Consider the following 25,788-nt stretch of genomic DNA (forward strand, 5'->3'; position numbering starts at 1 on the left):
TGACAGATTGTGAGTGGTCATGGACGAAGCCATGTTTGGACTTGGGGGGGCAATGGCCCCCCCTTTTTTTAAAAAAAAATTATTATTATTATATATATTAGGTACTAATTTTAGCAATTTTGTTTTAGAAAATTACACTTTTGCTCCCTTAAAAATATCATTGATTCTTTTAAGAGTATTGTTATAGTCACAAATTTTTCTATAACATTTTTACAGACGGTTAAGGTAACAAATTCTTATTGGTTCGCATTTGGGCTTACCACTTACATTATTAGCAATTTGTAAAAAGGTTTGTAGTTCAAACATTTTCCACATTTTAAAGACCATTAAAAAATATTTATATGTCTAAAATCTAAAAAAGAAATATACAAGCCCAAAAAAATTAGTACAACAACAAAAATTATCAATAGTAAAACTAAAAAAAATAAAAAAATTAAGCCTGATCAGCCAATTTTACTTAAAACAAAAAATCTAACCCTTTAAAAATTTTTAAACAACTAGCAACTAAGCGACTAAGTAGCAACAAAGTCGAAGGCCGAAGTTATTGCACACAACCAACAGCAGAGCCACCCCCCCTAACTCTAAGTTCTGGCTCCGTCCCTGTGAGTGGTTGAAAAAAAAATGGTAAGTTTATGTGAAAGTGGTAAATAGTCACTTACAATCTGTCACATTAGAGTTGGTACTAAAATTAGTCAATCTTATAACAAGCATGATTCACTTTTATTTCATGAAATTATAATCAAGCTTGAGAAAATTTAGGAGTATGATTTTTTTGTTACGACTTTGTTATTAGTTATTACTCTATGTGACAGATTGTGAGTGGTTAAAAAAAATGGTAAGTTTATGTGAAAGTAGTAGGCAGTCACTCACAATCTGTCACATTAAAATTGGGGCAAAATTATGACAAAATAAAGCTATGACCCTAAAACAACTCATCTATCTATGATTTTTGTGTTATGATAATTTAGTCTTTAAATTTGTAAGGAGAAGGTTTAGCTTCAAACTAGTTTGGAGCTATCTTCTCTAACCCATTATACGACTATTTATAAAATTATTTATGTACATTATTTAAATAAGTCATATAACTTATTAAAAAAAATCATGTTATTAAAATTAAACGTTCGGAGGAAGATAATTCTAAACCGATTTGGAGCTAAACTTTTTCCAATTTTCAATTGTTATTTTGAACTCCCTTACAATAAAAATGAAATCTTTATGAGTTCTATCCAAAGAATTGTTAATAATTTTATTTAAATTTAAATTTTAAAGATCAAAATATATTAGTTAAAAAATCTGTAGAATTAAATTATGATTGAACTAAACTACAACGAGCTAAATTTTAGCCACCAAATATAAAATATGTTAATTTGAATGTAACTCTTTAACAATTTTAATTTAAAAAGGACAAATAATGCCACCAAATTGCAGGACATGGTTTTTCCAAGAGAGCACGTCTCTACGCTCTCAACTCTCAAGTCAAAAAGTCTATAGGAGGAAAGCACAAAGTGAAACAACGGTCAGGTTAGTCCACAAAATACTTAATAGGAGGTTAATAAAGTTTGGTTAAACAGTGTCATTGGGTTGATTATTTTTTTCTTTAAGATAGAGTGTCATTCTTCGAAATCCCAAAAGAGAACCGTGTAAGTTACCCAAAATATAAAATTAAATCATTTCCATGCCTAGCACGCTTTTGTGTACAGAACTATCATTGTAACTCAACCATGATGTTCATCATATCAAAACCACTTCAAAAAATTTGAAGCTTCTACTGAAAGAGCTGCAAGATTTTCTTTACACAAGAAAAAAAAAAGTAAATAAAACGAAAGCAAAATAGGTACCAGCATATACTTCAAGCTTATTACATAACCACAAAACCATTCAAATTATTGACAGTAGGATCCATCATGAGCCATATACACCAACAAAAATTCCTCAACTTCTACAGGTAATACATCATAAAAGCGGAAGCAACGAGTCGGAACAACAAAAAAAGGTAGACTCATAGCATAAGTCATGAAGTTTTTTTTTTTTTTTTTTGAGAGACAGTCATGAAGTTAGTAACTGAAATGCGAGACTCCACTTGTACTATAAGATAATTAAAGTCCTATAAATATCATACAAAGCCATAAGGGGCGATTCAACAAGACTAAACCCTTCATATTATAATGTTCTGGCCATCTTGGCAACTCTGGCAACAAAGCTTACCTCAATGAAACCACTCTAAACCAAAACTAACCCTGCATAATTCTCGTTGTATTATTATTAAGTCCAAGTCCATATTTTTATTAAGTCCACATGAAACATCAATGTTGTGTCACAGCATGAGATATGACTCATATGAGTATGTATTTGACTGCATATCACTACAATCAGTTAAGAATTATTTAGCCAATAGTCTTGTAACTCAATTAATTGGCACCTTCGAGTGTTTCTTACAGAAACATCCAAGATTCAAATTCCTCTCTCCAATTGTAACCATCGAACTATAAAAAAATAAAAAAAGTTAAGAATTATCGGGTAAGCCATAGCATGCATATCAAAATTTTGATGAAATTCCACGCATGTAAAGTGTTTGGGGGAATGCTCAGAAGGCTAGCAGCCTAGCACATATGTCAATTGATCACATTTGTGGAAGACGCATTGGATTGTAACCCTCTTATAGGCACCCTTCCTAATATTGAAAATGACCATTTCCATTTGATTTGGACTCATTTTATGGTTTAGATAAATATTACAAATTAAAAAAAAGTATCCAATGCCTCCAATGCCGGCACATGTATGGTTTAATGCATTTGAGAGTTGCAATTCCATTTATATAGGAACTTTAGATATAAATCAATTGTGCAGTCTAGACCTTAGAACTCTACTCGAAGTTCTCTTATAAATACATGTGGATTTCACATCAATCAATTAATCAATCAAAAAAAAAAAAATATATATATATATATATATATATATATATATATATATATATATAAGCAAAAACCTTATATTACAGAGTGAGAGGTTGTGTCATGTGGCGCATTCTTTGAAATTCTCTTTATTTAGTTTTCTACTTCAACAAAGTTTGCATTTATATTAAAGTATTTGTTCATTAAATTATCCAATAAAGTAAATGCATATATGAATTATCTATTGTTGTGCAATAATTATTTATATTAAATGAATTTATATGATTATTTTTTAAAACTCTATACAGAAAATAATTTTTAGTTGGAATAATAATAATAATAAATTTAAAATATGACATTCTTACTCATGTTTAGTTTTTTTGACAACAATTGTCACAAAAACCATAAAAAATACAATATTTGTAAATTCACTAAAATTAATCTTAATCCTTTAAATTTCTTAACTCATTTGTGTGTGCGCGCATGTATGTATGTGTTTGTGTGGAACTAACACTGTAGTATGCATTCTATGTAATTAGAAAGATTACTAATATAATAAATATGTTTATTTTGTTATATTAATTAGTTTAAGCATAATGAAATTTTAATATCATTTTTCTAATATTTATATGAGTAACAATTGTTTTTTTTTTTAATGTGAAAAACAATTGATTTAAAATATGACATTTTTAATCAAATCTAGTTGTTTTTGAACAATTGAAACCATGTCCAACAAAAAGGGGAAAATTTATTTAGTAACACACAATCAAAAATATTTTTTTAAAAAAAATTTGAAATATATATGCATTTTTTAGTAGGCATGAAACATGTCTATCTATATTAGCTACTATATTATGCAATTTTCAATTTGTAAACACACACACACACACACATATATAGTAGTGTTGTTAAAAGCGCACTTAAGCACAAAGCCCTTGGGGCTTTTTTTCTCTAAAGCGAAGCACCCTCACAAAAGCGCGTTTTTTTTAGCTTTTTTATTAAGTGCAAAGCGCACTTTTTTGAGCTTTTTGTACAGTTTTTTTTAAAAATTCATGATTTGATTTTTAGTCCTTAGATATAAATATGTTTGATATAAGCCATTGATTTAATATATAAAAACTAATAGTGTGGTGTGCTACCATACACCTGTCTATCTCTTTAGATATTTTTGAACTTTTAACCACAACCACACAAACAAACGCTAAACCAAACACTCACAAAGATTAACATTACTTAACATTCTAGTACTCTTTAGCCTTTGTCTTCTTGGTTCTATACTTCTATTTTGATTCAACCATGTTTTGTAATCATGGCCATCAAATATCATGGTTGTATATATTTTGTAAAGCACAAAAGAATTATATAAATGTTATATAAATTATATAAAATGTTTTATTGTAATTTATATGATTAATTGATCACTTGATTGTTGTATTGATCATTAATAATATTTTTTTTTAATTTATTAAATTTTTTTTTAAAATATGCACTTCACATCGACCAGGCTCGCGCTTGCGCTTTGCGTCTAGGCTCCAGGAGGCCTTTGCGCTTAAGTGCGCTCAGCGCTTTTAACAACACTGATATATATAGAATGATCATATCAATATACTATTCTTAGTATATTTCTATTTTGTCTATATATAAAATAACTAAATATTACAATTTTTTACAATGAAATTTATTGAAATATCTTTTTTATACGTCGATAGTTGGGGTTGGGGATTTGAATTCTGAATTTTTTTTATTGAAAATTGAGGTGACAATCAATTGAGTTACAAGATTTTTAGCAAAATTTATCGAAATATTGTAGAAAACTAACAATATGTTGTGTCGCACATCGTGCAGGTACTCAACTAATTTGTGTTAACTGCTAAGCATACAAGAGATGTATCCATTTGTCAACAATGATATCTTTTTTAAACATGGTTAAAGAACTGCAACAATACAAATAAGAAATTTTATAAAGAAAATCTCAAGCAACAAACATATTAAGTGTATACACAACCACAAAACCAAAATCAAGAACTCAAAATCATCTTTTACTGAATTCTCAAGTGTCATTGCCACATGAAGCTGAATGTCATTGAAACACAGCACAGCATATATGGATCTAGACAACCTCCATGACATTTAAAGTAAATATGATCCCATAAATTGATAAAAATGCTCAGACCACTAAACTAATACAAATAAGCATTCCACTATGCTTGTTCAGAGTAAAGATATGTTACCCCATCAGATATCCAAGCTGCATTATTCCACACAAGAAAACCACTTCAAAATGAAATAGAAACTTATCCAACATTACTATTACAATAAAATTTAGAATAATATGCAAATAACTATACTTGCATTGTAATTAAACCAATTCATCACTTTTGATTCATCCATGTTTAGGTAATTTTTTGATCTTTTGAAACACAAGTTGCTAAGAAAAAAGTAATCAACATCATCAACAACTATATTCAACAAAAACATGAGTACAACCATAGACTATCTCCATTCAAAATCTTAAACAACCCAATTCTCATGAAATGCCCAATAATCCACCTCAAAGACACATTATTCTGTATAATCCAAACAAAATAGTCAGCTAATTAACACATCAATCCAAAAAAAAAAAAAAAACTAAACATTTATTTAAATTCTCAAACGCCCACCTGGCCAAATCAAAAACCCAGATCAGGAATCACAAGAACACTCCAGAGCAGTCTCTGTTGGCACATGAATATCCTTATAAACACAAACATAAGGTGCATCACAACCCACATACTTCCCAGTCCACCTTCCCTCATCAATATAGCTAGCATCCCAAACCGAAGAATACAAAAACATAGGCTTTTCAGGAAAGCCCTCACCCTCTTTCCTCTCCACCTTCCTCACAACCTTCCCATCAATCAGCCACACGATCTCACCAGGGCCCCACTTGATGACATACTCATGGAACCCATCAGAGCAATCAAAACCCAGTTGGTGAATGCTCTCTCTGTTGCCAGTGCCAGTGGTGTAATAGTTAGTTTGAACAATGGTTTTGTCTTTGCCCAAGAACTCGAAGTCGATCTCGTCCTGTGACTTGTCACCCTCTAAGGAGGAGAGGTAGAGGTTGAAGTTGAGGCCATCGGTGTTCCCTGTTGGACACTGAATGAGGGCGCTGAAGGTGCCGTAGAGGAAGCGAGTGGTGGTGCGCCACCTAGCGCCACCGCGGTGGTCGAAGGTGAGGGTGATGGTGTTGGAGTTGGGGCAATGCGTGCACGCTTCTGGGGTGTAGTCGATGGCGATTTGTTTCAGGGGTTGGGTTTCTGGATGAAGAGCTGGATCAGCCATTGAAGTTGAAATTTACAAAAGAATGAGAAAGATATAATTATTAGAAATGGAAATTTTGGAATAAGATGGTTGAATGAATGTATGAATGTCTGTCTGATCATAAACTCATCGTTGATAGGTTAGGACCTGCATATCCATGAATCTTATTATACACTGTCGGTATAATATTCTCCAGGAATATTCCCTCATTAATTTTATACTAGTTTAAAAATTAAAAAAATAAAATAAAATAAAAATAAAGCTTGATCGGATCTTAAATTCTTAATGTTCCTTAAGATATAAAACAGTAAAAATATACTTATATTTAATTCAGTTTTTTGTTGTTGTTGTTATAAAAATAAAAATTTTAAAATGTAAATGTACAAAATGAAAGTAACTCCAAATATTAAGGATCAGAGACTCAAAAGTATAATTTTCAAAACAGAAAACTATTAATAGTTTCTTGTTCTTTCCCATTCTGAAGTTCTTATGGAAAATAAAAATAGAACATTAAATTTTTTTATGGATTATAATTTTGGATAATGTTCTAACTTTTATAAAATAAATAAATAATAAATAAATAAATACAGTGCATGTTTTTATGATCCCACTCAATGGTTGGATTCAATCATCCACCATACTCCAAAATGAGCTAAAACCAAATCAAGGGCAACTCTCAGACCTACTCAATGGGACCTCCTTAAACCTAAATTAGAAAAAACATAGCATTTGGATTGGGGTAACTATTCATTCAATCCAAAAAACATAGCATTTGGATTGGGGCTTTTGTAAACAACCTATCATTCTGGTCTCACACTCAAATCGACCCGGACCAGATCTCAGTAATAGAACAGTGATGTTTTACTCCTAGACGTTAATACCGTGAGTCTATTAGAGGATTACAAGATATTATTGTTAGTTACAGAATCACATATTAGATACAAAATATATTTATATAATTAGAGTTTGTTATGCAAGAATCACTAAAAGAAAAAAGACATAATACAACAAGTATTATTACCAAAAAAAAAAAAATGTAATATATATTCTATTACATCTTTAGGTTGTTTTTTTGTTGTAATAGTAACTTAAATTTATTACATCAATATGAGATTATAGCAATAATTATTATGTTACATTAAAATATATTGATGTAATAGGTAACTCTTATTTTACGTTGTTGCAATAGGTAATTTTTTTAATTTCACATCGATCTATATTATTGTAATGGGTTAAATCTTTATTTCACATCAAATGGGAAAATTTAAGAAATTGGTGCTATTTTTTTTTCCATTTATTTCCTCTCTCTCACCCATGTCTATCCCTTTTTTTTTTCTCATCTCAATACTTCTCTCACAACAGGTCTTCCTTTTTTATCTCATCTTAATTTCTCACTTTCTCTCACCACATCTATCTTCCTATTTTTTTCATCTCAAAATTAACTTACACACGCCTATCTTTTTTTTTTTCATCTTAGTTTCCCTCTTTATCTCACCCACCTCTATCTCCTTTTTTTTAATCTCAAACTCTCTCTCTCTCTCTCTCTCTCTCTCATAAGCGTATCTCAAAATTCAAATTTATCTACTAATTACAAAACTTATCTCTCAAATTTCCATCTCACTCTCATATCTACTAACTCTAAATTTTCTCTCTCAAATTTTAGGGCTTGTTTGGTTTAAGGGTGCTTTGAGTGATATGATCCAAAACTCATAACTGAATTATCAAAACACATGAAACCCACACCAATTTTTTTGTTTGGCTTAGTTTTCAACTATTGCTTCCATCACTCAATTCTCTGATTTTTTAGTGATGAATTATGGAAACTAAAAACACATTTTAGGTGTTTTTATTTTTCATAACTCAGTTTTCAATGACATTTTGGTAATTAAACACACACTGAGACCCACGGTCAGAGAAGTCACGTCCTTGCTTTTATTTTAATTTTTTTCCTCTCCTTTCTTCTTCACAGATTCACTCAACTCAACAGCTTTTTTTGGATTTCATGTTTTCTTCTTCACAGATTCGCTCCAACGGCGATTTTATTTCTTCTTCTTCATTCTTTTTTCTTTCTTTTATTCTTCACAAAAACATATGGGTAACTTTATCAACAAAAAAAAAAAAATTCATTGGTACCGATTTCTCAAACCCATAAAATCATACACACTAACAAACAAACACAAACCCACAAACATGTTCATCCACACAATAAATCTAAAAATTTCTTCTCCAAACACAAACAAAACCCAGAAGTAAGAAATGAAAGAGAGGAAAGGGGCGGAGAAGAGGGGTGGAGATCGGTGCTATTTGGACCCGGTGAGGCCGGGATCGGCGTTGTTTGGACTCAGTGAGGTGGGGAACGGCGCTGTTTGGACTCAGTAAGGTGGAGATCGGCGCTGTCTAGACTCGGTGAGGTGGAGATCGGCGCTGTTTGGACCCGGTGAGATGGAGATTGGTGTTGTTTGGACTCCGAGTGGATATCGGAGTCACACGTGACGCAGAGCACCGCCACGCCAGCCTTGTACGTGACCTGTGACTCTGTGAATGCTTGGAACAGAGGAGAGGGCCGAGAAAGCTGAAGATGATGCTTAGATCCTTTAGATTACAAGTTCACCAAGTGAAAAAGATGGCTTCAGTTTACCAAAAAAAAGAAAAAGATGGCTTCAGCCCTAACTCGTTCAGTGCGAGAAGTAAAAGAAGAAGATGGCTTCAGTGGGTAGCAACAGTGGGAGAAGTAAAGCTCAGTATAAGGTTTTTTGTTAATGAAACGCGAGTAGCAACAGTAGCATGTCAGTGGTGGGGTCCACGATTTTGGGGAAAAGGTGGAGAGACATGTAACTGAGAATTGAGCCTAACAGTGGGTTTGAAAAATTGAGGTATTTTAAGTGATAAGTAATGAGTGATGAGAATTGAGAATTGCGTGATGATAAATTTTAAACCAAACGGACCCTTAGTCTCTCTTAATTCATAGTCTCATTGGAGAGACTTTTTCTCAGTTTAAATATTTTCTCTCTAACTTTTAGGTAATTTTTTGGTTCTCTTTAAATTTTAATTTGATTTTTCTTTGTTTAATTGTACAGTCTTCAAGTAGTATTGTTTTGTATGTGTTTTTTTTTTTTAGAATCAATAATGGTGTATATTGTTGTCATTGTGTTGTATATATATATGATGTTTTCAACTTTATACTTATTTTCTTTTTCCTTTTTTTTTCCAAAATAGGTGGTAAGTCAATGAAATGATTGTGAAGCATGCTTGGATAACACCTTCGAGAGTAAACTTTTCTTTCATGTTGTATTGATTTTTGCATACTGTGGGGATAAAGGGCCCAAGTAAGGGTGCTGGGCCGTGGGCCTCGCTCGAGGACGTCATAAGACCCGAGGACAAGCACGTAGCAGGGCAAGCATGTAGAATACTAGACCAAGAAAGAAGACTGATCATAATGATCAGGTGACGTTGTCTGAGAAGAAATACCTCCTCGGCCAAGTAGAGCAGAAACCTCAAGTCCGAACAATCATCAGACACTGGACAATGGACAGCCGTTCTTGAGAGGATAAGCTTCAATAAGATATGAGTCACTAAAGAGATGAGAAATATCTAAGAAGAAAGCTGCTACCACCGCATTGAATGCTCTGCATCTAACCCCTTGGCTGCATTAATGTAGAAGTGATACTTGAACAGTAACTTCTAGCCTTACAGCTACATACAAAGAGTTTAAAAAGGTGTTGATGAGACAAGTATCATGGTGGTTAGCAATCTGATCCACACGTGAAGGGCTGAGATAAAAGGGGAGAGGAAATATAAAAGGAAAATTTCCATTACATGGAAGATTATCTAAGATTGAGAGAGAAAATCATTGTGTAACCAAGAACTATAATATTTGTTTAAGTCCATAGAAATATATAAGAACAGACTGTCCTCGTACTTGACCGAGGAAGTACTTTTTCTTCTTGAATTGTTTATTTTACTCATTTATTTACCAACTAGCCCATTATGATCTATGATTGACTCCTTGAATGTTTAGTTTCCAACCCATACTCTAACAAATTCATTGCTTGGGGCTTATTGGGCCAGTGGGTCAATTTAGGTCCTTACACATACTTTTTGAAACTATGTGTTTGAATGTAAATTCAACAAGTTGTGTGTATATATTTGTGTTTTTTGACATATGTATTGAAATGAAGTATTTTGAGTTTTTCATCTTTTATGCATATCTTTAATTTGTTAGTATAGTACCTAGATATGATTTTTGAATTGCAAAACAAGTTAATAAAAAAAATATTATTTAAAAAATGATTTATTTATTTTTAAATTAAAAAATTAATAAAAAAATAACCTGTTGCAATGAGATTTTCAAAGTAAATCGTTGTAATAAATGGAATTTATTGTAACGAAAATCTAGTGTCGCATAAACCTATTACTTTTTTTAATAAAAAAATAACCGATTGCAAGGATATTTTCAAAGTAAATCGTTGCAATATATGGAATTTATTGCAACGAAAATCTAGTATCGCATAAACCAATTGCCTCGGAGTTTATTACAATGGCTTGCATCAATTTTTTGGTTGTTGCAATAACACCTATTACAACGGCATTAGTTGTTATTGCAACGACTTTTTTTGTTGTATTAAGTCTTTTATTTTTTGTAGTGAATGAAGGTATATAAATGTGATTAGTGTAATGATTCATCATTAAGCAAGTAACAATTCTCTCATTGCAGTGGTGTACTTTTGATGAATATTTTTTTGATTTAATTTGATTTGACATTTGATAAATATTGTTCTTTGATAAAGGCTAAATGAAGAATATGGTTCGATACAATGCAGCTCTTTACTCTATACATATAGCTTACTATATATATAAAAACCTATTTTTTTTTTAAATAAAAAAATAACCTATTACAAGGAGATTTTCAAAGTAAATCGTTGCAATATATGAAATTTATTACAATGAAAATCTAGTGTTGCATAAACCTATTGTCTTGGAGTTTATTACAATGGCTTACATCAACTTTTTTGTCGTTGCAATAACACCTATTGCAACATTAGTTGTTATTGCAAGGACTTTTTATGTTATATTAAGTCTTTTTTCTTGTAGTAAATGAAGGTATATAAATGTGATTAGTGTAATAATTCATCATTAAGCAAGTAACATTTCTCTCATTTTAGCAGTGTACATTTGATGAATATTTTTTTGATTTGACATTTGATGAATATTGTTTTTTGATAAAGGCTAAATGAAGAATATGGTTTGGTACAATGCTGCTCCTTACTATATATATATAGCTTGACAAATATTGTATGCAAAGCTTAAAACACACTGCACTTATTGAATGGTTATTGACTTATAGTAAGCATCATTTTTAAAGCACTATCATACTTATCATACTTTAGTTGTTTCATTAATTTGTTTGTCTTTTATAAATTATTATTTGTTATATTGTTGTTTCATTAATTATAAAATCATTAATTGTTGTTTAGCCTAACATAATTTAATTTGTTTGTCTTTTATAATGTATTGGTTAATACAATTATTAATTATTGTTTATTAGTTGTTTTCCCCAATTAATTATTGGTTAAGTAAATTATTATTTATTAGTTGCACTAACACACATCCCATGTGCACATTACACTAAAAGAGCCAGCCATGTGCACATTACATACTCCATGTGCACATTACACTGCTTTAATTATTGTTTACTCGGCCCTATGTGCCCATCCGCCCCCCACCCCACTCAACAAACAAGTCTCATGCTTGATGCCCCCAATCTCAAGAGCCAGTTGCCAATTAGAAAATTTCACATTCACAATCACAATACACATTACACTAAGGCTGCGTTTGTTTCGACGGTAAACGGTTTCAGGAAATGATTTTACACGTTTTCGGATGTTTGGCAGGTGCTGAAAATTTGGTCAAATGGAAAATAGCAATCAGTTGACCGTAAAAAACAGCGTCTGACCCGGAAATCCTTTTCCACTTGTATTTTACCTTCAATTGAATTCAGCCCTCATTTTCCCCTCGCCTTCTCGCTGCCTCAAGTCAAGCTCCAGAAACACAGCTCCAGTCAAGCTCCACTCCCTGCCTCAAGCCGGTCCGTCTTCACCCCCGTCCGACGAGCACCGCCACTCCCACGGTGAGTTTCCTCCACCGTTTCTCGCAGTCCCCTTCACACACCAAACGACCCACACCTCCGGCCCACACCCACACAACCTCACCCACACTCCTCCGATCCCCACACAGCTCCGGCCCACTGGACAAACCCACAGCCCCACACCGCCGACCCACTTGACACATCCCGATCCACCCAGCTCCGACCCACAACCTCCAACCCACACCTCCGGCCCACACCCACACACCTCCGATCCCCACACAGCTCCGGCCCACTGGACAAACCCACAGCCCCACACCGCCGACCCACTTTACACATCCCGATCCACCCAGCTCCGACCCACAACCTCCGACCCACACCTCCGGCCCACACCCACACACCTCCGATCCCCACAAAGCTCCGGCCCACTGGACAAACCCACACCCCCAATCCACCTACCTCCGACCCACAAACCTTCGACCCACCCCTCTACAAAACCCGACCAAACCTCCGACCCACCCTCTGCAAATGGTGCTCTGGGTTGACATCATTCTGGCTTATATATATATATATAATTATTTAATTAAATACCTATTTAATTATTGATTTACTTTTTTGTTTTTTTTAATTATCTAGTTATTTATTAAATTATTGATATCAGAAATTCAATTTTGCTACTCTTACAATTATACAGAAATATCAATTTTGCTGCTCTTACAATTATTTAATTAAATGCAATGTGATTTGTTGGGGATTTTCTGCTCTTGGTGTTTTTGTTGATGGGTACCCTACTGTTTACGTAGAAAATGTTTAGATTATTATTTAGAGGGGAATTAAACATTTTATGGTTGCTCATAATGGTTTTGATCTCACTTGTTCAAAAAAAAAAAAAAATACTATAGATTGCTTGAATTTGGATTGTTTTACTGTTGTGGTTGTTTCTATATACTGTGTACTCAATATCATGCTTGTTTGCATACCTCTTAGACCACAATGTTTGTGATGTTTTAGATGAAGAAAAAACCAAAGCAACAGCGGTTCTTGCCTCGCCTTGCATCCGTCCTCCTTGTGGGGGTTGCGTTGGTAAGGAAATTGCGACGTAGACGACCGCCAGTGGCGCCTTATGTTAATCATGCGTACGAAAGAGAGCATTACATAAATAGTATTCTGCATGGAAGTGAGAGACTTTGTGTTAGTCAAATTAGGATGAAACCTATAGCTTTTCACCACTTATGTCACATCCTCACCGAGGGGAGCACATACGCTTACTACGCACATGTCCGTTACGGAGCAAGTGCTAATTTTTTTACACATTATTGGTCATAATGTGAGGTTTCGTGTAATTGGTAGTCGGTTCCATAGATCAACCGAAACTGTCCATAGCTACTTCAACGTCGTCCTTAGGGGGGTCCCGAAATTATATAGAGCTCTAATAAGATCGCCTAGCGAAGATACACCCCCGCAGATAAGGGATAGCGAAGGTTCTACCCCTATTTCAAGGTAAATATTAAGACTTGTGTATATGTGTAAATTGTGAAAGTTTGTGTAATTCTAAATCATTATGTTTGTCGAAAATTAGGATTGTGTTGGAGCGATAGATGGTACACATGTTCGTGCATCTGTGCCACCTGAGATACAAGGAAGGTTTCGTGGTCGCAAAGGTGGAACCACACAAAATGTGTTAGCTGCCATTAGTTTTGACTTGAAGTTCACTTATGTATTGGCTGGATGGGAAGGCAGTGCACATGATTCACGTGTGTTAAATGATGCATTTGCTAGGCCACGGGGATTTTCAATTCCCTCAGGTATTATAGGATGACTTCACCTTTTGAGTTTATTAGTTTAATAAATTTTGTGCATTTTTCGAAGCATAGTTGTGATTTGGTTTTATTTTTTAACATATGTAGGTAAGTATTATCTTGGTGATGCTGGGTATGGTAATAAAAATGGAATTCTGTCACCCTATCGGAGTGTGCGATATCACTTGAAAGAGTTTAGTGATCGTCCTCCTGAGAATGAACAAGAATTGTTCAACCTCCGACACTCTTCCTTGAGAAATACCATTGAGCGAGGATTTGGAGTGTTGAAGAAACGTTTTCGAGTGTTGGATGCAGAACCATTTTGGTCTTTTGAAACACAAGTGAAAGTAGTGTTAGCATGTTGTGTGATTCATAATCACATTATGGGGGTTGATCTGCCGACTATATTATGGAAGGCGCAATGAACCAAGTAGAGGGTAGTGGCTCCCAACAAGAAACACAGTCACGTCGGGAGTCCCTTGAAGACAGTAGAGTGTGGAATGCTAAGAGAGATGAGATATGCAAAGCTATGTGGTCTGATTATACCAGGAGTGGAGAGTAGAACTTTATTTAGATTTATGTGCTTGTCATATGTACTATATTCTTGTTTTATATATGTTTAATCTATTTACTGTAGACTTCTGGTGGTGTAAGGATCATTATTTTCAACAATACATTGTTATTTCCAGTAGTTGTTTCGTTCTGTTGTTCACATCTATAATCATGGTTGTATGTGTGTTTGATTTGTTGTTCATATGCACAGTAATTTGTGAATGTTACTTGGATTGTTTAAATGCTAGTCTCACTATGCAATTATCATATGTAGTAATGTCGAAAGGGAAAGAAAAGGTGGGTAGTAAGCAATTTCGATGGTTGCCACCAATGCACACAACGATGCTAACTGTACTTGCCGAAGAGGCCACGAAGGGCAACAAGCCCTCGAACACTTTTAAGCCCGGTTCCTTCGGCATCGTCGCCAAGGCGATAACCGAACAAGCTTTGGGGTCGAGTGCCACCCCTCGTATGTTGAGAATCGAATGCGTACTTTGAGGACAATGTGGACTACCATTCAAACTCTTCAAAAGAAGAGTGGGTTCGGTTGGGATGATAGCTTAAAAATGATCACGTGCGATGCGAAGACGTACCAAGAGGAAGTTATGGTATGGCTTTCAACTATATTTGTGCATTATATTTTCTATTGTTCTTATCCTATAAATCATGGATTATGTCTCTTGTGGTAATAATAGCTTATACTTGTTTATCATTCACATAAATCATCTAATGACATAAATATTGAATTGAATATTGAATTTATGAGTGAAGTGATAATTGCATTGTTATTGTATGTTCCTGTCTCCCTTACAGGTGCATCGGAAGCATGCTGATTTTTTGAACAAGAAGATAGAGTTGTATGATGAGTTGGCCATTGTAGTGGGTAAGGATTTGGCCACAGGAAGCTTTGCTAAGTCATATGTTGATATTGACACAGAGCATGACAATGCAGAGAGCACTGAGATGGTGGCTGATAATGGGGAGGAGGGTGTGGTGGATAAGGGGAAGAATGTGGTCGAATCGTCCACCACTGGGTCCACACTTTCGAAGTCCCGCAAAAGAGGCCGTGCACCTCTCTCTGATGATAGCGCTCTGACTGATTTGTCTGATCAGCTTAAAAAAATTGCTGTGGCCTTGAAAGAAATCAGTCGGGGGCCTGTTGATTTTAATAGTCTTTACTCTGAGGTGATGGCTATGGCGGCAGATGGGTATAGTGAAGATATGCTTGCAACTGCCTTTGACCATCTGTGTGAAAATAAGAAGGTAGCTAGGGGATTTCTGGCCAAGACTGCCAAGTTGAGGAAGCTTTGAATGGATAGTTATTTGTTCACTCGACTTTGACTTGTCTGTGTAGTGCTGATTGTGATGGTAGGGATTGTGTGTGATGTAGTACTAGTATGATCCTAACATTGTATGATATATGTGACAATTCTATTATCGGTAAGCAGCCTATGTATGTATTTGTAACCTGTAGGATGTGAACTCTTTTGTAATATTGGGACGATACAATTGCCCAAGTTATGTGTGGTGACTTTAAGCATGTAGGGCACATGTGCACTGTTCAGATACCACGTGTAGGTATCAATTTTGCATACCATGGACTTGTAATGGTGAAAGTACATTATGTGCGTTTTGATATAAATATTACCACGTGATATTCGGATGCTTTTTGTTGATGTTGAAGTCGATGATTATTTTTGTGATGTTTTTTGTAACTGTTGAAGTGGATGATTATTTTTGTGCTATTACAGGTTCATCTAGGCAATGCAGGTTTTTATTTGTAAATGCATTTCATATTTTCCGTAAAATGTGTGAACAAACCAAACATGGGAAAATGAATACAGTAAAACGAATTTCAGAAAATGCCAAACAGTGGAATTTGTTTGCTGCCCTTATTTTCCATGGTGCAACCAAACAGCATTAGTACATTTTCTTTACGGGAAAATATTTTTTCCGGAAATGATTTTCCGTCCGGAATTGATTTACCGTCGAACCAAACGCAGCCTAAAAGACAATTAATATCTCACCAACACCAACACCAACGGATAAGATAAAGCCAAATTCAAAAAGTAAAAAAACAGGCAAAATATTAATAAAGTTAAAGTTTCAGCCAATCACTATTCAAAAGAATCAAATAAAGTTAAGTTAGTCTTAAAGAATAAAGAGAGAGAGAGAGAGAGAGAGAGAGAGAGAGAGACTCCCGTTCATTTCATTTCAGTGATTTCAGATAAAGAGAGAGAGATTGAGTGACTGAGAGAGAGTCAGAGAGAAAAAGTGAAAGAAGTCAGTAAAATGAAATACTTTGAGGGAGCACCAGAGCAGGGAGGCTTGAAGGCTAAAGCTGAGGCAGTGACGACTGATGAGCGATCTCCGACGATGACGAGCGAGCGACGTGAGCGATCTCCGACGATGACGAGCAAGCGACGTGACCGATCTCCGATGTGGCGATGTGCTTTGGACTCAGTGGACTGGACCGATCTCCGTCTGTTGGCTTGAGCCTGAAGCGTTGCTCTGTCTTTAGGTTTGCTTTAGTGATTTTTGATTTAGGGATTTTTGATTTAGTGATTTGAGGTTTCTGATTTAGTGATTTGCTCTGTATTGGGGTTTGGTTTTTTTTTTTTTTGAGAATCCGTGGGTTTGTTACCTCTGCAATCTGTTGGGCTTGCCATGGGCTTAATGTTGGGCTTGTCGTCCGTTGTTATTTTTTTGAGAATCTGTGGGCTTGCCGCTTGCTCTGTTACAATTTTTTTTTCTTTAGATTTTAGTTCAAATTTTTTTTTTTTTTTGCTTGAAAGTAGAACAAATAAATTTTTTTTTAAAATTTGAGGGTGTTCCTAATTTTGTGATTGAGGATGTTCCTAATTTTTTTTAAGGGTAAACAAATAAAAAAATTTAATTATTATATATAATTTTTTTTTTAGGTTAGGGTGCTCCTGGGAACACCCTGAGTTGCACGTGGCGCCGCCACTGTGTATATATATATAGCTTGACAAATGTTGTATGCAAAGGTTAAAACACACCACACTTATTGAATGGTTATTTACTTATAGTAAGCATAATTTTTAAAGCACTATTATACTTATTGAATAATTATATCAATAGTAGAACGGTGATGTTTGGCTCCTAGCCGTTAATACCGTGAGTCTATTAGAGGATTACAAGATATTATTGTTAGTTATAGAATCACATATTAGATACAAAAAATATTTATATAATCAGAGTTTGTTGTGCAAGAATGAAGGTATATAAATGTGATTAGTGTAATGATTCATCATTAAGCAAATAACATCTCTCTCATTTAAGTTGTGTACATTTGATGAATATTTTTTTTTTGATTTGATTTGATTTGACATTTGATGAATTTTGTTCTTTGATAAAGGCTAAATGAAGAATATGATTCGATACAATGCTACTCCTTACCCTATATGTATAACTTACTCTCTCTCTCTCTCTCTCTCTCTCTCTCTCTCTCTCTATATATATATATATATATATATATATATATATATATATATATATATATATAGCTTGACAAATATTGTATGCAAAGCTTAAAACACACTGCACTTATTGAATGGTTATTGACTTATAGTAAACATCATTTTTAAAGCACCATCATACTTATTGAATAATTATATCAATAATAGAACGGTGATATTTTGCTCCTAGTCGTTAATACCGTGAATCTATTAGAGGATTACAAGATATTATTGTTAGTTACAAAATCACATATCAGATACAAAATATATTTATATAATCAGAGTTTGTTATGGAAGAATGAAGGTATATAAATGTGATTAGTATAATAATTCATCATTAAGCATGTAACATCTCTCTCATTTCAGTGGTGTATATTTGATGAATATTTTTTTATTTGATTTGAATTGATTTGACATTTGATGAATATTGTTCTTTGATGAAGGCTAAATGAAGAATATGGTTCGATAATGCTACTCCTTACTCTATATATATAGCTTACTATATATATATAGCTTGACAAATATTGTATGCAAAGCTTAAAACACATCACACTTATTGAATGGTTATTGACTTATAGTATGCATCATTTTTAAAACACTATCATACTTATTGAATAATTATATCAATAATAGAATGGTAATATTTTGCTCCTAGCTGTTAATACCATGAGTCTATTAGTGGATTACAACATATTATTGTTAGTTCCAGAATCACATATTAGTTACAAAATATATTTATATAATCAGAGTTTGTTATGCAAGAATGAAGGTATATAAATGTGATTAGTGTAATGATTCATCATTAAGCAAGTAGCATTTCTCTCATTTTAGCGGTGTACATTTGATGAATATTTTTTTGATTTGATTTGATTTGACATTTGATTCATATTGTTCTTTGATAAAGGCTAAATGAAGAACATGGTTTGGTACAATTCTACTCCTTACTGTATATATATATATATATAGCTTGACAAATATTGTATACAAAACTTAAAACACACGTACTTATTGAATGGTTATTGACTTATAGTAAGCATCATTTTTAAAGCACTATCATACTTATTGAATAATTATATCTTATAGAGCAATTGACATCTTATAGTATTTTGAACATAGATATTTAGAATTTAAATTTATCTTTTTCGAATTATCAAGTTATTATATAAAAAATCCACCTAAAAAAAAGTTATCATATAAAAACATAATTGGGATCAATTATGTGCAAATTATTTTTTTATTTTATCATTTTTTAAGGTTTAAAAGTTACCAAAATATGTTTTTAAAAAGAAATAAAAAGGCAATAATTGTAATTCAAGAGAGAAAAAAAGAGAATATTTTGCTTACATACTTCCAAAGTTCCAACCCAGCAAAAAGAAAGAAAGAGATTATCATGCTTACTATGTCTCATCTACACAAAACATAATTAGAAATGACCAGATGAGAATATCACAAAAAAGAAGAGATTATTAGATTACTTCTCAATTCCAACCCAACAAAAAAGGAAGAAAAGGAAAAAATAAGAGGGGAATCACCAATTGTGCAATTTTTACCCAAAAACATAAAACAATTTGCTGTGGGAGTGAGAGGAATCAACCCATAATTAGGGTGAGTGTTTTTGACGGCCAAGTTTTCTCGATGGCACTTATAAAATAGGAATGCGCTCTACATGCTTTAGCTACCAAACATTACTCACCTATTAGAGAGTTCTTCATAAATAGAGTACTCTGTTTCTATTCCTTCTTCATCTTCCTACACGTACAACCAAGGCAAATTCTTCCCCAGGAGTTAACTCTTTACTTGACTCAATGAGAGCTTATTCACCTACACATATCAAAGCCACATGTTTGGTTGATAGTGCCTCCAGCTCTTCTATTGTGAGTATCAAACTCTCACTGTGCTTAAGAAAAGAAGGATTTTTATTTTTTATATTTGGTTTTTGTGGTGTTGGGTAGGATGAATCTAATTTTTGTTGTTTTAATATTGGACAAAAGCAGGTTTGTCATCCTTCGGCCTTAGATAAGTTTGACCAAATTATTGAAGCTTCAATGGGAAAGAAAATAGTCATGTTTTTGGACTATGATAGGACACTTTCTCCAATAGTGGATGACCCTGACCTGCCTTTCATGTCTGGTGAGGTTAGTACCCGTTTTTTTCTTTGGTTGACTTTGCATTTTTACGTCATATTTTTTTCTTTCTTTACCATTTTAATTTTAAGGGATAATTACAAATTACCCACCTGTGGTTTAACCCGAATTTAACTTACCCACCCGTGGTTTTATTTTTGATACTTTACCCACCTGTGCTTCCTTCCATTACTACTCCATAACCCACCTCCCTTTCAGACGTTACTCTAACACATTTTTCATAAAAAACAAAACCCAAAACAGATCAAACATTCATCTCTCTCCCAAATGTTGGGTGGAGTTTGATTTGATTGATTCTTCACTCAATGAATATGCTTTTTCTTTTTCAATTGATGTCTTGCGTGTTTAAACACACAAACCCAGCAGATCTACCACAACATACCCAACACCGGCAACAACAAGATCTAAACCCAGCCAAAAACTCAAATCCAAACACATAAACCACTGTGAAAAATGGGATTTGAGGGAGCAATTCCAGATAGTTCCTACATTAACACACACCACCAATTTTCAAATACAACATCAACAAGAATTTTTTTTAAAAAAATTTGATACAAATTACGTAGAGCACAAATAAATAAATAAAAACAGACCTCATAGAGCGCTTTGAGGTTGTGCAGAGGCAGATCTGAGTGGGTCTGATTGTGAAGCGGAGTACACGTGAGGTTTGGTTGTCCAGGGCCTCCACACCACTGTTTGGAGCTCCGTGTGCCGCTTATGTCCCTCTTAGGTGGTAGATCGAAAAGTGAGTTTGAGAGTTCGGTTCGGAAGGATTGGGTAGAGAAGTGGAGAGGTGGTGGTGGCTGGGGTTTGCCGTGAAGGAGCTTGGAAGCTTCAATTCTTTTAGATTCCGAAAGATCGAAGAGAGAGGGAGGTGTTTAGGCTGAGATCGGGTTAAGATAGAGATTCCGGTGAGAGGGAGGTTCGAGCTTGAGAATCACCATTTGAGGTAGTGTTGGAGTGGGGGAGATGAGCTGTGAGTGGTCGGCCATGTTTGAGTTTAGGGTTTGGAGAGAGATTGTTGAAGAAGAACAGGTGTGAGTGGTCGACCATTGATTTTTTTTTCTTTGAACAAATTAGTAACCATTGTGGTGAAAGAGAGACAACAAGGCAAATATATATTTGTGGAGGTTGATTTGAGTTTGATTTTTCTGGGTCTATGTTTTTCATGTTCAAGATTTGTGTGAATTGAGAGAGAGGTCAATACCACTTTTTATCTTGTTTCTCTTGTGTTTTTAGTCGCATTTTTATAGATCTGTAGTTTGTACTTTGATGGTATTGCTTGATTTAATTTGTATTAGTTTTCTGGGTGTATGTTCTTCATGTTTTTGTATGTTCTTCAAGTTTGTAAATTGTGAGAAACTAATACCATATTTTAATCTTTTTTTTCTTTTGTTTTTTTTTTCTTCTTGTTTTGGGAGGAAAGAGACATAAAATGGGTGTAAAAAGACTTATTTACCCATTTTTTTAACAAAGGTGGGTAACAGAGACTAAACGGAAGTAACCTCAGGTGGGTAAAGTGTCAAAAATGAAACCACGGGTGGGTAAGTTAAATTCGGGCTAAACCACAGGTGGGTAATCTGTAATTATCCCTAATTTTAAAAGTTGCTAACTTGGTCTCGTTTCTATGTAACACAGATGAGAAATATGGTGAAAAAACTATCAAGGTGTTTTCCAATTGCTACAGTAATTGGGAGGGGCAAAAATAAGGTATATTTTAGTATTGTTTTAAAAATTGGTACGGTCAAAGAACCGAAAAAATAGTAGTTATCAGTTTTTTGGTCAAACTAGAGTTGAGTCAATGGTCTGATCGGTGATATCATAAATATTTATTTTATAGTTTTATAATTTTAAAAATACATAAAAATGAATATTAAGTTTATAATTAATAATATATATTGAAAAATAACTATTTAAAAAAAATTATTGATTTGGGAAAAGAAAGTAAACTAAAGTATTTTTAACTACCTTTATTTTAATTGTATGAAAGTTTTGTTTTCATTAGTTTTGCCAGGTTGCAGGAAAAATATATATATTGGACAAGCCTAAATTGTTATTATTGTTATTACTTTAAGCATTTCACTTAAAATGAATAAATGAATAAAGTTACAATTAGCACAGTTAACCACAACTATCACTTCTCTTCTCTTGTCCCACAAGGCCACCACCTTTAGATTTTATTTTGGTTAAAATACAACAAACTACCCTGAGGTGTTGGGTAATACTTGTTGATACCTGCACCCTTCACCTCCCCCTTGTGCACGTATCTAGTCTAATATCTAATTCAATTCATAATAGCCCATTAATCACCACAATTAAAAAGAATAAAATAGTTTCTCTCCTCTTCAATATAGGATTAAACATTTTCACTAACTCCTCATTTTCCATATTCACTCCCACATCTTTACATTTCAGTTGTAATATTTATTCATTTTAATTAATTAATATTAAAATGCTCCAAAAATACCAAATACATTTAAGACTTTCAAAAAATGACCAATTTAATCCTTTACACAAATGGTGTTAATATCGATCTGGGGATAGTCCAAGTATCCCAGGTTGGCAGCATCAAAGAAATCGAACAAAGCTCGGATTCGCCAGTTTTTAAGGGACGTCAATGGGTCGGGTCAGGTCGGGTCGGGCTGGCCCGACCCATTTTTATTTGGCCCATGGGCACAATGGGCTGGGCATAATAGGTTATTAACTAGTTAACGGCCAGGTCGAGCTGGGTCGAAAGAGAAAACCTCAGCCCATGACCCTGCCCACAAGCAATGCCATTTTGTCTTTAACGATTTGGGCTATCGGGTTGGGCCTAATGGGTTACCCATGGGCTTATATTAGCATATTATTTTATTTTTTTTTGTTAGGTTCTAAGACTTTAAGTTTAAATGTATTAAAACCTCAATTTGTAATGTCGGCAAACCATGATCAAAACGTTTAGTCTTGTTTTAGACTTGCTTAGAGGATGTTTAAGTTGTAAAGTTAGAATCGAGTGTTCTGCAGGATTTACTGTGTAAATCTGCCTAGCTCGATCGATCAAAAATTAGACTCGATTGATCAAAGCTCATATAGATTATTTTTCTGCAGAATTTTCCAACTCAGCCCAAGCCCGTTTTACGTGTAGGGTTTTATGTTTTGGCCTAGATATAAAAAGGAAAGCCCTACCATGTTTTATGGGTGCTCTTTATGCTGTGTGTGTGGATCTATTGTGAGATCTAGAGGTGTTTGCCTTCACATACACTTAGGGTTATCAAGATCTAGATTGATGTTAAGAGCTTGGTGATCAATTCAGTTGCAGATTCAAGAGTTTAAAGATATACAAGCGGGACTACTTGTGCTTACTGGGAATTCAAGAAAGAAGTAATCCGTGGACTTGGAGCTGTCACATGGTCGTGATAGCAAGTTTCCTACTCGAGATAGCAATAGGATGTTAGTGGTCTAAGTCGCTATTGTGTAAACTTCAATTCTTTCATAGTGGATTTAGTTTTACCTTGAGGATAGATAGGTTAAATCCTCCCCAGGTTTTTTACTGGTTTGATTTTCCTAGGTTATCATATTGTTGTGTTCTTTATTTTCCGTACTTTACAATGATATGATTTATATGTGTTAATCCAGATTTGTATAATTTACCTAAATTAATCACTTGGCTAAATAATTAGGTTGAAAGTTGTGTTTAAGGGGTCTAAAAATGTACAAGTGGTATCAGAGCGGGTTAGCTCTTGTGTTTAGATCCTTTGATCTAAGAGTTGATTCTTGACCCATGTTGTCATGGAACACAGTCATTCTCTTGTGATCCTACCTCACTTTGATGGGAACAACTATGCTTATTAGAAAGTAAGGATGAAAGTTTTCTTGAAATCTATTGATGAGAGAGTCTAGAACTCCATTGAATACGGATGGGAGAAGCCTACTACTCCAGTGAGTGAGTGGCAAACTTCTCAAAAAGAAGCAGCCAATTTTAATAACAAAGCTATGAATGTTATTTTTAATGCTATTTCTATGGAATAATTCAAAAAAATTTCTAATGTTGAGGTTGCTCACACTGCATGGAATATTTTTCAAATTGTGCATGAAGGCACAAAGGTAGTTAAGATCAATAAGCTGCAACAATTAGCTACTAGATTTGAAAGCATTAGGATGTTTGATAATGAAATATTTGAAGAATTCTATGCTAAGCTTAATGATATTGTTAATTCTGCTTATAATTTGGGTGAAATCTATGATCAACCTAAAATTGTTAGGAAGATACTTAGATCTTTAACTGAAGATTTTAAACCCAAAGTAACTGCCATCATAGAAAGCAAGGATGTGAACTCCATTCTTGTTGATGAACTTGTAGGATCTCTTCAGTCCTATAAGTTGGACCTACCTAAGACTAGCAAATTCAAATCAATGGCTCTTAAAACTGTTGATGATGTTGATGTGAGTGGATTTGATGATGAGCTTTCTACTACAGAGATTGCCTATCTTGCCAAGAACTTTAGAAATTTTCTTAGGAACAACAACAGAATGGCAAGAGGTAAAAACAATGTTGAACCTAAAAATTTTAGGAGGAATGAACCCATTAAGGTAAACAATAATGAGAAACCTAAAGAAAAAGTAGGTCAACCTTCTAATAATTTTATGGGTCAACAATGTTTTGGTTGTCAAGGGTACGGTTATGTGAAATTTGAATGTCCAACATTCTTGAGGTCTAAGGGTAAAGGTATGGTTGTAACCCTTACTGATGATGAAGTTTTTGACAATGAATCTAGTAGTGATGAGGATGGAAACCTCATTGCTTTCATTGCTGCTGCTATAGTTGATGAAAGTGTTGCTGTTGAGGAGAACCCTTCTAATGCAGAACTCTCTGAAGATGCAGATTTACAATAAGCTTACAATAAGCTTTGCAAAGTTGCTGCAAAGGATACTATAAGTGTTGATCTAGACTTGAAGAAAATTGCATCTCTTGAACTTGATAAGAAAAATTTGCTTGTAAAACTGTTTGATGCTAATGAATTGTTGAATAATGTGAAGACTAAGAACATGCTTTAACTTGATAAAGTTAAAAATTTGGAACATGAACTATCTATTGCTAGAGAACAAACAAATAGGTCTGTTAGTTCCAAACTTGATCATATGTTGAGTGTTCAAAAGTCTCATTCAGACAAAACTAGCTTAGGTTTTGTAGAAAGCATCTTTGTTTCTAAAACACATTCCACAAACTTTGTTCCTTCTTTTGAACCCCCTGTGAGTGAGGTTGTCAAATCTGTAGAAGTTACACCTCCTAGGAAGATTAGGGTTGATCTTCAAGAGTCTAAACCTAAGACTTCTAATCCTTCTAAGGGCAAGTTGCATGATAGACCTGCATGGGTTTGTCATTTTTGTGGAAAATCTGGATACATTCATCCAAACTGTTTCAAGTTGCAAGCTACTAAGCGAGCAAATAAGCCAAAAGTACATATGTCTCAAGCACAAGATCCTATGGTACTTATTGGTAAGTTGGTAAAGGCTTTAAACTTTTATTCCAATCTTGGAGTTACTCAGAATTCTAATGTG

The 25,788-nt window shown here is 34.0% G+C and overlaps 1 protein-coding gene across 1 annotated transcript; it reads right to left on the reverse strand.

Annotated features, from left to right (window-relative positions):
* Positions 1 to 5,573: 5,573 nt before the first annotated feature.
* Positions 5,574 to 6,215, reverse strand: LOC142640204 (putative xyloglucan endotransglucosylase/hydrolase protein 27). Its single transcript, XM_075814288.1, has one exon. The coding sequence runs from the start codon at positions 6,213 to 6,215 to the stop codon at positions 5,574 to 5,576; it is 642 nt and encodes a 213-aa protein (XP_075670403.1).
* Between the last annotated feature and the right edge of the window lie 19,573 nt (positions 6,216 to 25,788).

This window comes from Castanea sativa, chromosome 6 (assembly GCF_040712315.1).
Source record: "Castanea sativa cultivar Marrone di Chiusa Pesio chromosome 6, ASM4071231v1".
NCBI lineage: Eukaryota > Viridiplantae > Streptophyta > Magnoliopsida > Fagales > Fagaceae > Castanea > Castanea sativa.